General features: G+C 35.3%; 1 protein-coding gene across 9 annotated transcripts in view; it reads right to left on the minus strand.

Annotated features, from left to right (window-relative positions):
* Window positions 1-12,260, minus strand: part of ZNF280D (zinc finger protein 280D) — a 127,074-nt gene that overhangs the window by 60,273 nt on the left and 54,541 nt on the right. For all 9 annotated transcript variants that reach the window (XR_011465660.1, XM_070377965.1, XM_070377961.1 and 6 more), the window contains 4 exons: window positions 6,145-6,368; window positions 2,756-2,913; window positions 1,871-1,971; window positions 499-645 (listed from right to left, as the gene is read on the minus strand). Coding sequence is in view for 8 of the 9 variants with exons in the window: in XM_070377965.1 (XP_070234066.1) it covers window positions 499-645; window positions 1,871-1,971; window positions 2,756-2,913; window positions 6,145-6,368 (630 nt within the window). In the remaining variant the exon portion in view is untranslated. The remainder of the gene's footprint in view (window positions 1-498; window positions 646-1,870; window positions 1,972-2,755; window positions 2,914-6,144; window positions 6,369-12,260) is intronic.

Here is a 12,260-nt window from a genome sequence, read left to right on the forward strand (position 1 = left end):
TTTCTGGGCAGCTATAAAAGACCATTCCTGGTCAATGATGCCAACATGTCTTCTTATAATATGGGGGCTAAAAGTGGAAATACAGTTTGAAGAGAAAGAATAAAACACGATTATGAGTTATCAACCTTTTCTTTATCAGTTCGAACTCATCTTTTCCCCTGCTCATGATAATTACCTTCCCCAGTCCTACTCTTAGCCTCTGAAATACCCATTCTTTTGGATATTCCTCCACTCATCTTCTCTTTTTTCCTTCAATTCGAGATTTCCTGGTATTTCTAGCTATCTTTCAAAATTATCATGTATGAACCATAGTATCATCAGAAAGGAAGCAAGGAAAAGAAGTGGGAGTTTCACCAGTAACTTAGAATAAATTGTAACTTAATCATGTCATTTGGAACAATGCTGCTTCCCTTGCAGAACAAATCTAAACAATGTTCTAAGTCATAATCTATCCTTTCTCTAAAACAACATAAATGAATAAGAACTAGCAGATCTCACCTGATGCTTCATATAATGATGCATATAGGGTGTTGCAATTTTAATAACTTTGAGACAAAATGGACATAGCAAGTTCTTGGTGTTTTCATGAGATGTTCTAAAATGAGTTTCTACATCAGAAAATGATGATGATCTATAATTGCAAACCTACAAAAAAAAATCTGATTTAGTCTGAAAATTTATAATGATATCCAATTTCAAAGTAACAGTGATAGGTCATTTGTTCAGAAGAACACTATGTACTATTAATTCTGTCTAATGCCTACATAACCTAGAATCCTATTAATAAAAACATCAAAAGATAATCTTTGAAACAGAAGAGTTAGTTTTCAAAGCTTAAGGATACTTCTCAAAATATAACTAGATTCTCTTTTATCAGATATTTTTTATCACCCCCAATCTTGACTTGAATTATCTAACTCTGACACCTCTGGTCCTATAAAGTTCCTTCTTAATTGCTACATAAAACAGCATCTTTCCTTAGATTATAAATGGTCTCCAGGCTATGGAATGACAGTTTATTTTTACCTTACTTTCCCATTTCTCCAAATTCTGGAAAAGAACTTGTCCCAAAGCATTTGGTAGGGTCCTCTGAATTAAAAGCATTTCATATTCCCCTTTGTATGCCTATATTCTTCCCTGTAGGTTAAGATAAGTCTATGTTTGTCTTTCTGCCACAGGGCTTTTTCTTTGTCTAATACAGGAGTGTGCAAACAATGGCCTATGGGTCAATTCCAACTCTCTGCTGACCCCACACAACAATATATGAGTTATGCCAACAGACTTTCTACTAAGTTATTTACAAAATAGATTTTAATTTTAGTAACTAATTTTATCAAAATTGTTAGAAAAATAAAAGAATATATTTCATAACACAAGGAAATTATATAAAATTCAAACTTCAGTGTCCATAAATAAAGTTCTATTGAAACACAGTCACATCCATTCGTTTACTTATTGTCTATGACTGCCTCTGTGCTACAATGGCAGAGTTGATTTGTTCCAACAGAAACCTATGATCATCAAAACCTGAATATTTACTATCGTGCCCTTTATACAAAAAATTTGCTGATGCCTGGCCTGAAAGTAAAAGTCAGTCGTGTCCAACTCTTTGCAACCCCATGGGCTGTAACCCGCCAGGCTCCTCTGTCTGTGGAATTCTCCAGGCAAGAATACTAGAGTGGGTAGCCATTCCCTTCTCCAGGGGATTTTCCCAACCAAGGGATCGAACCCAGGTCTCTCACATTACAGGCAGATTCTTTATGATCTGAGCCATCAGGGAAGCCTGGCTTAATAGGTTTAAATCTTGTAACCAAAACAAATAACAAACAAACCAACCAAACACAACATATACAATAAAATATGTATATACCTGGCAAATATATGGCATTTCACCAGGTTTATGATTGTCCTTCATATGTTGTAAAAGGATATGCTCTGTTTCAAATGACAATTCACATATTTTGCAAATGGCTAAAAGTGGGGGGGAAAAAGACATTGTATCATTATATACATACACATAAGTATTCAATCTATATTGTACACCTGAAACTAATACAATGTTAAATGTCAATTACACTTCAGTTTAAAAGAAAAAATCCTCTCAAGGCAAAGAAACAAAATCAGATACATACATTTACAATTCATTTTGTATATCTATATCAACAATAGTAGTAGTAATATTGGCAGTGGTGGTGATGGTGTACAGTTCCATAGTTGTTTACTGTGGCCAAGCACAGTTCTAAGGACTTGACTAACTCACTCAATTCCCATCAAAACATTATGAAGCAGGTATTTCTATCATCCCCATTATTCAAATATTAAGTGACCTGCTAGAGATCACATTAGAATCACATATTACGAGGCAGAGCTTGGATATGAACCCAAGCTGTCTTGATCCAAAGTATGTGATTTTAACTAACACTGTATTTACTTTTCTTACTCAAGTTTAAAAGAAGGGCATTGATTGCACTTTGAAAACTATGATCTGAGCCTTCTAATTTAGTCCTCCACATGTAATGCACAAGTTATTTACCATAATGAATTATTTATTAAGATGGAATTTCAGTAACTAATTTTATTAAAAAACTGTATAAGTTAAAAATTAACTTTTTCAACTTTACTCTCAAATTCCAAAGTTTTTTTTTATTCTTGTTTTTCTACCACACTTGTTCAGAGTTCAGTAACAAACTCTTTTCAGAGTTTATATTGTTAAAAATCAACAAATACGCAATACTTAAATGAAACTGTAACTTACTAGAGAATTCATGGGGTGTGTGTGTACTTTCAATGTGACACTGCAGTTGAAATGGTGTGGGAAACTGACGGTAGCAGTGCTGGCAGGTGGTGTGGTTTTCCCAGCTTTCACTGCTCTGCTTCTCAAGTTCCAAATGATGTTTCATGTGGTTCATAAACCTATCAATGATTGTCAACAGGTGCAAAAATTCAGATTTAAAAACAAAAATCTCACTAATAAGTACTTGAATCTAAATCTTAAAATTATAGATAAATTAATGAAAATAAAATTTCAAAAGCCTTAAAGTCCTCTAGAAGAGTGTGCACTTTAAATAATGACTTTCATTAAGTAGCTAAGTAAACACGTTTTCATCTTTGTCTAAAAATAGTTATTAGCATTAATTTGAAATATCAGAAATTTATTTTAATCATTTCAGATTATTAAAATTTTTTAAATATAAAACAGCAGATTTCTTCTCCATAAAAGAAATACTACTTACATTTTAAAATAAAATACTGAAAGGAAGGAAACTCTACCATTAAAATCAGCTAGAATCATGAGAGAAATCTTTTAAGGCTCTGAAGATATACAATAGATTCCAGCTGCTTAAAAGACAAATTACTGGCATTTTTACTTGTGTCTTGGTTTTTAAATGCGTGTAACAGCAATTTTAATGCCTACAATTACAAGAACCTTTTGTTTTATTTAATGATACTGGTTTACTGTTAGCGAAGACTTCACTTTAACTTGCAGACTGAGCCCTTTGTAGGCAAAGTCCATTTTTCAGTTTTACATTCTGCTATTTCAGCTTCCTTAAAAGGCTTCTTATGAGCAGGAACTATGACCTTCAATGGCAGAGAGTACAATATAAATGGGAATACCTATTTAAAAGAGCTTACTGAAGCTTTTTGGTGAATTTGAAAGTAAAGTTATTCAATCAAAATAACAATTTTTAGACTGGGTCAACTATTAACAATTACTCACTTTGAGACACTAAAGGAAATAATGTTGAAAACTAAGTGATCTTATCCATCTGGATAGCAATCATCATAAATGTTACAGTATTTTTTTTTTCACATCTCACATAACACTACTCTTTAGTACAGGTTATGGTATATTTTGAAATATCTTTTAGTATTCCTTTGGTTTTAACACCAGCTCTACAAACACCTATTATAAATCCTAGTCTTGGCTAAATATTTACATATAGAGAAAATGTCATAAGCCATTAACCTCTCAGCTTACAATTTTCAAAATTAAAGTGTATCTATATAATATAATCTCTTAATGAGCATGCTTTCTCTCAACATGAGCCCCCATCAGGATCTCATACTACTTAAACATACTACTTAAACCAACAAATGGAAACAAGGAAAACAAAAAACACAAACATCTTGCAAATATATTCACAAAATAAAATAAACATGTTTTGTGTGACACTCAATGTAGGGGAGGAAAAAACCATACCACAATACACTGACAGGGAAGAGAATAAAAATCTACAGTTATCAGTTTCTTACCATTCCTCTACAAACATCAATTTACCCTCCCAGTTTCTACTGTCAAGGTGAAATATTACTTAACACGTATAACTTCTTTGGTCATAAAATGTTTTCTATTAAGGTTATGCTTACTAAATAATCAGTATTTCAAAAACATTCAATTCCTGGATGTTCCCAGATGCTGTGTGCTTAAAATTTCTAGTATTAGGACTCTTTAGAAATATGTAACTAGTATTCTAAAATAATAACAAAAAAGAAAATTTACCTTCATATGTTTAATATTACTGTGTTAATCTCAAAGGAAAATCCAAAAAAACAACTACTGAAATATATTCTAATATCATATATATAACATTTAAGTATAACAAAGAACTAAGCCAGGAAACCATATTTCTATGCATTTTATATTAACATGATTCTTCTGGTATGTTTTACTATTAAAGTGGTAAAAATATAAAAGTAGGAGGCCAAGTTCTATTGTAATATTGTTTCAATGTGTGTGCACGCTCAGTGTCTGACTCTTTGCAACCCCATGGACTATATATATAGCCCACTGGGCTCCTCAGTCCGTGCAATTTTCCAGGCAAGAATACTGAAGCAGGTTGCCATTTCCTGCTCCAGGGGACTACTTCAGTATTATATCACAAAGTACAATGCTCATTCTGTTAAACTTACTGGGACCATTAGCTATTAATGGCTGTTAAAATTTGATGAAAGGAGATAAATGTGACAACTCACATGAAATAATATATGTAAAAGAATTTCTAAAACTATAAAGCACTATCATAAAAAATTATTATCACAGGAGTTTATCACAGTTTATTTCAGGGTTTTTCTATATGCTTCTTTTCAGACCTTAAGAACTCACAGGAAAATAAAATAAATACTGGATCTAGAAGTAACCTATAGGTGCCTAAGAATGCTTATATAATAATAGTCATGAGGCATAAACAAAAAACGTATGCCTTTTTATCTTTGTACACACACATCTCACCTGAAGAAATACACAGACATCTGCAACTTACTTTGAAACATATAAAAAAACCCCAAATAGTTTGAAGGAAGGATGACTAGATACACAATAAAACAAGTACAGTTAAATGTTAACAGTAGAATCAAGATGATAAGTATACAGTTGTATCCATTATAAAATATTTTTAAATTTGCTGAATGCTGAAAATTTTTATAATAAAATGATGTTAAAAAACCTTACCAAATATAAATGTCAAGCTGTGTAACCAATGAAAAATATCAATCAATATGTCTTTTTAATCTTGTAACTAACTTATTTATGGGATGACAGTTACTAATATCCCATGTAATTCAAAGATTACAAAGCATAAATTCCTAAAATGTAAAGTATTTATGAGTACAAATTTCAAAATTCCACTGAAATTAAATCTCTAATTCTTAAAGGGCTTAAATTTAAAATCAAAGCAGTCATATTTCCTAGAACTTGTACTTCTCCCAAGATCACTATAAGATAAATGTTCTAAAAATTATAAATTGCAAGATTTGAGCATGAGTATATAAGAAGTCAAACTGGACAAAATATCAGTAAGTAGTTCTTCTTGTGATATGAAAAAAGTAAAATTCAAAGGCAGCTAACTAGGAAAATTATCTCATGAAAATTCCTAGATCACTGATAATACAGGGAAAATAAATTAATTTTTTTGGAAATATAGTTTGTCCTTTTTAAGCTATTTTAAAGAAACACAACTAACTGGATCTAAGAGTCAAGTCTAATATCTAAGAAAGAACAAAAGCTTTTCAACAAAAGAATTTGCCTTTGTGCTTAGCTCAAAGTGTTAAAATTACTTATCTAGAATAACATTAAAAATGCAAGATAAAGATACAACCTGTAGCATTCCAATTTTCAAATAGAAATAAAAATAAATGCTTACATACCTAATATTATTTTTAAGAATTTTCAAGCAACTGAAACATTTAAAGGTTGTGTAAGTCTTCTGTTCTTCCTGGACATCTCCTTCATGTTTCCCATAATAAAAGTCATTAACTAACATAATCAGTTTTCCTTTTTCTGAATCAATAGTTTTATTTTTATTTGCTGTACTTGAAATTTCTGTTTTAGCCAGCCCCAAGACGTTATTTATCATGTCTGGACAACAGTACTGCAAGAGAAAAAAGCAGAAACCTTATTTATCACTTTAAAAAATAGAAACCAAAATACGGTTCTTTGTTACCTTACAACTAAGGTAAGATCATATAAAACTGTGCTTGGCAATATATATGGAAAAATTTTTGCCAGAAGTTTACCCTGCATATACATACTCTAAAAAATTCAAACAATAAATATCTATGATCTTAATAAATTTAAAAAAATTTTTAAAGAAAAGAAAAGAAAAATCTTAAAAGCAGGACTTGGATATTGATCTAATAGTTTTTTCCTTATAATGTACTTTTCATATGTAAATATCTAATAATATTTAAATTAAATAAACAATTATTCATATCCATGTCATAAAGAGTATAGAAAGGAAACGTAGTTTTACATGCCACAATGTATATGCTTAATTATCAAGTGATATACTATATTTTGTAATATCTGGTTGGAACTGGACACTGAGTACAGTTAATCTGCCATTCCCAAGACTCAAGGTGCTAGAAAATATATAGGGACAAAATAAAGAAGCATCGGTTACATCTTGAAAGCTTCAGCAATTACATCTTGAAATCTAGAATGCTCATATATTTGAAGGGGAACTTTAGTTTCTAGTGAGTAAAATCAAGGTGTCATATAAACTAGTTCTAAGGTAGAATACTTTCACATATGAACCTTTTTCTTTCAACAAGATAATTTATTCTACATAATTTTCAGTTTTAGAATTTCTCTAAGGCAGTTTTACAAAGAGGGCAATCCAGGGAAGACTTGCATTAGAAAAACCAGAAATGCTTGTCAAAATGCTGAGTCCAATTCAGACCAATAAACCACAATGTCTAGAGGTAGGGCCCAGAAATCTATATTCCTTAACAGGCCACCTAGGTAATTCCCCCTTCACGGATCACTGCCTTGTCATGGCAAATAGGCTTGCATAACTTGATGAAGCTATGATCCATGACATGTAGGGCCACCCAAGACAGACGGGTCATAGTGGAGAGTTCTGCCAAAACGTGATCCACTGGAAGAGGGACCCACTCCAGTATATGTGCCATGAGAACTTCATGAACTGTATAAAAGGACAAAAGATATGACACCAAAAGATGAGTCCTCCAGGTCTGAAGGTGTCCCATATGCTACTGGAGAAGAGCAGAGGAGAACTACTAATAGCTCCAGAGGGAATGAAGTGAGTTGGCCAAAGTGGAAATGATGCTCAGTTGTGGATGTCTGGTGGTTAAAGTAAAATTTGACACTACAAAGAACAGTATTGCATAGGAACCTGGAATGTTAGCTCCACGAATCAAGGTAAACTGAACACGGTCAAGCAAGAGATGGTAAGAATAAACACTGACATCTTTTGAATCAGTGAACCAAAATGCATGGGAATGGGCGAATTTAATTCAGATGACCATTATACCTACTACTGTGGGCAAGAATCCCTTAGAAGAAATGAAGTAGCCCTCATAATCAATAATGGAGTCTGAAATGCAGTACTTGGGTGCAACCTCAAAAATGACAGAATGATCTCAGTTCATTTCCAAGGCAAGTTATTCAACACCACAGTAATCCAAGTCTATGCTCCTATCACCAATGCCAAAAAAGTTGATCAGTTCTATGAAGACCCAGAAGACCTCCTAGAACTAATACCAAAAAAAGAAGTTCTACTCATCACTGGGGACTGGAATGCAAAAGTAGGAAGTCAAAAGATACTTGGAATAACAGGCAAGTTTAGCCTTGGAGAACAAAATGAAGCAGGGCAAAGGCAAGAAATGACTTTACACATAGACATCAGCAAATAGCCAATACCGAAATAAAATCTATTACATTCTTTGTAGCCAAATTAGACAAACTGTAATAAGACTGGAGCTGACTGTGGCTCAGATCATCAGTTTCTCATAGCAAAATTCAGGCTTAAACTAAAGAAAGCTTGGGAAACCACTAGGCGAGTCAGGTATGACTTAAATTAAATCCCCTCTGAATATGAATATTGATGCTTTTGAACTGTGGTGCTGAATAAGACTCTTCAGAGTCCCTTGGACTGCAAGGAAATCAAACCAGTCAAACCTAAAGGAAATCAGTCTTGAATATTCATTAGGAGGACTGATGCTGAGCTGAAGCTCCAATACTTTGGCCACCTGATGCGAAAAACTGACTCATTGGAAAAGACCCTGATAGTAGGAAAGATTGAAGGCAGGAGGAGAAAGGGACAACAGAGGATGAGATGGTTGAATGATATCACCAACTCGATGGACATGAGTTTGAGCAAGCTCCGGGAGTTGGTGATGGACAGGGAAGCCTGGTGCTGCAGTCCATGGGTGGCAAAGAGTCAGACATGACTTAGCGACTGAACTGAACGGATGAATATGCAGTGGAGGTAAGAAATATTCAAGGGATAAGAACTTGTGAACAGTATGCCTGAAGAACAATGGAAGGAGGTCCACAATACTGTTCAAGAGGCAGTGAACAAAACCATCCCAAAGAAAGTCCCATTCAGGGACTTTTCCAATGAGTCAACTGTTCATATCAGATGACCAAAATACTGGAGTTTCAACTTCAGCATCAGTTCTTGTAATAAGTTTTCAGGGTTGATTTCCCTTAAGATTGATTTGTTTGATCTCCTTGCTCTCCAAGGGACTCTCAAGAGTATTGCCCAGCACCACAGTTTGAAAGTATCAATTCTTGGGCACTCTGCTTTCTTTATGATCTAGCTCTCACAACTGTATGTGACCACTGGGAAGATCATAGCCTTGACTATACAGATCTTTGTTAGAGAGTAATGTCTCTGCTTTTCAACATACTGTCTAGGTTTGTCATAGCTTTCCTGCCAAGAAGCAGACGTCTTCTGATCTCATGGCTGCATTCACCATCTGCAGTGATTTAGAGACCAACAAGAGGAAATCTGTCACTACTTCTACCTTTTCCACCTCTATTTGCCATGAAGTAATGGGGCCAGATGCCATGATCTTTGTTTCTTTAATATTAGTTTTAAGCCAGCTCTCACTCTCTTCCTTCACCCTCATCAAGAGGCTCTTTAGTTCCTCTTCACTTTCTGCCATTAAGTGGTATCATCCACATATCTGAGGTTGTTGATGTTTCTCCCACCTGTCTTGATTCCAGCTTTTAACTCATCCAGCCTGACATTTTTCATGATGTGCTCAGCATATAGATTAAACAAACAGGGTGACAGCAGACAGCCCTGCTGTACTCCTTTTTCAGTCTTGAACCAATCAGTTGTTTCATACAGGGTTTAACTGTTTAACCTACAGGTTACTCAGGAGACAGGTAAGATGGTCTGGTATTCCCACTTCTCTTAAGAGCTTTCCATAGTTTGTTAGTGATCCACACAGTCAAAGGCTTTGGCCTAGCCAATGAAACAGAGTAGATGTTTTTATGGAATTCCCTAGCTTTGTCTATGATCCAGCAAATATTGGCAATTTGATCTCTGGTTACTCTTTCTTTTCTAAACCCAGCTTGGACATCTGGAAGTTCTTGGTTCACATATGCTGAAGCCTAGCATGCAAGATTTTAAGTATGACCTTACTAGCATGGGAGATGAGTGCAACTGTCTGATGGTTATCACATTCTTTAGTAGTATCCTTCTTGGGAATTGAGATGAGGATTGACCTTTTCCAGTCCTGTGGACACTGCTTGGTCTTCCAGATTTACTGACATATTGAATGCAACATCTTGATGGCATCATCCTTTAGGGTTTTGAATAGTTCTACTGGAATTTGGTCACATCCACTAGCTTTATTAACAGCAGTGCTTCCTAAGCCCCACTTGACTTCATTCTCCAGAATGTCTGGCTCTGGGTTGCTGACCACACCATTGCAGTCATTTGGTTCATCTGGATCTTTTTTATACAGTTCTGTTGGGTATTCTTTCCTTCTCTTCTTGATCTCTTCAGCATCTACTAGGTCTTTACCATTTATGTCCTTTATTGTGCCCATCTTCGGGCACAGGGTCCCTTGATGTCTCCAGTTTTCCTGAAGAGATCTCCAATCTTGCCCCTTCTGTTGTTTTCTTCTAGTTTTATACTCTGTTCATTGAAGAAGACCTTCTTGTCTCTCTGTGCTGTTCTTTGGAAATCTGCATTTAGTTGGATATTCCTTTCCCTTTCTCCCTTGCTTTCCACTTCTTTCTTTAGCTATTTGTTAGGCCTCCTCAGATAACCACTTTGTCTTCTTGCTTTTCTTTTTCTTTGGGATGGTTTTATTCACTGCCTCTTGTACAGTATTGTGGACCTCCTTCCATTGTTCTTCAGGCATACTGTTCACAAGTTCTTATCCCTTGAATATTTCTTACCTCCACTGCATATTCATCCATTCAGTTCAGTCACTAAGTCATGTCTGACTCTTTGCCACCCATGGACTGCAGCACCAGGCTTCCCTGTCCATCACCAACTCCCGGAGCTTGCTCAAACTCATGTCCATCGAGTTGGTGATATCATTCAACCATCTCATCCTCTGTTGTCCCTTTCTCCTCCTGCCTTCAATCTTTCCTACCATCAGGGTCTTTTCCAATGAGTCAGTTTTTCGCATCAGGTGGCCAAAGTATTGGAGCTTCAGCTCAGCATCAGTCCTCCTAATGAATATTCAAGACTGATTTCCTTTAGGTTTGACTCGTTTGATTTCCTTGCAGTCCAAGGGACTCTGAAGAGTCTTATTCAGCACCACAGTTCAGCTGGGAAAGAGTGAGGGCAGAAGGAGAAACAGGAATCAGAGGATGAGATGGCTGGATAGCATCACTAATGCAATGGACACAAACCTGGGCAAACTCTGGGACATGGTGAGGGACAAAGAGGCTGGCATGTTACAAACTATGGGGTCACAAAGAGTCAGACACAACTGGGTGACTGAACAACAAAAACAACTATGTAATTCTTTTACAATTTAAACCATTGACTTAAAACTCTTCCTGCTGCTGCTGCTGCTGCTAAGTCGCTTCAGTCGTGTCCGACTCTGTGCGACCCCATAGATGGCAGCCCACCAGGCTACCCCATCCCTGGGATTCTCCAGGCAAGAACACTGGAGTGGGTTGCCATTTCCTTCTCCAATGCATGAAAGTGAAAAGTGAAAGTGAAGTCACTCAGTCATGTCCGACTCTTCAGCGACCCCATGGACTGCAGCCCACCAGGCTCCTCCATCCATGGGATTTTCCAAGCAAGAGTACTGGAGTGGGGTGCCATTGCCTTCTCCTAAACTCTTCCTAAACATGTTATTTAGTAAGTTAGTCACATCATAAGAAAGTTTGACAATCTAAACACAACTCTATTCCATTTATAAAAATAACAACATCTTCCTCTCCTGCCATATTGAAATGCTACATTATTGGTGAAACTTTGTATGTCACATGAGAAACTGGGCTTTTGATATGACAGACCTATAACATTTCCTTTGATTGCACTTATTTTGCTCACTTGTCAATTCTGAAACCTTTAAAGAAAAAGGGAAAAAAAAAAAAAAGGCACACCAAAAAAATCTTAAAAAGATCCTCTAAAAGAGAGGAGAAAAAAATACTAAATAAAATGAACTGACCAAAAGTGATATAATTTGTTTCTGGAGTTAAGGTTGCACCCATAAGCTGAACTAGGATAAGTACATTAGTTCTCTAATACAATATGATCCTCTGTGGTCTATACTCTGAAAGACACAGTTGAAATGAAACCACAATAAAAAGAGGGAAATGACAAAGGTTTTGCTACCTATATTTATCGATTCTTCCTAAGACACACATAATATTTAAGAGTTCAAACTGAGGAAACTTGAACTGTTAAAAGAACTTTAGAAAGCTAAGTTCTGTCTAAAAACATTGGGTTTGACTTTAAGGAAAAATGGAGAAAAAGATCAATCAGAGTAAACTCACCAGCACTATTAGAAAAATGATTTAAAATATGTGTCTTACT

The sequence above is a fragment of the Bos mutus genome, chromosome 10, assembly GCF_027580195.1.
Source record: "Bos mutus isolate GX-2022 chromosome 10, NWIPB_WYAK_1.1, whole genome shotgun sequence".
Classification (NCBI taxonomy): Eukaryota; Metazoa; Chordata; class Mammalia; order Artiodactyla; family Bovidae; genus Bos; species Bos mutus.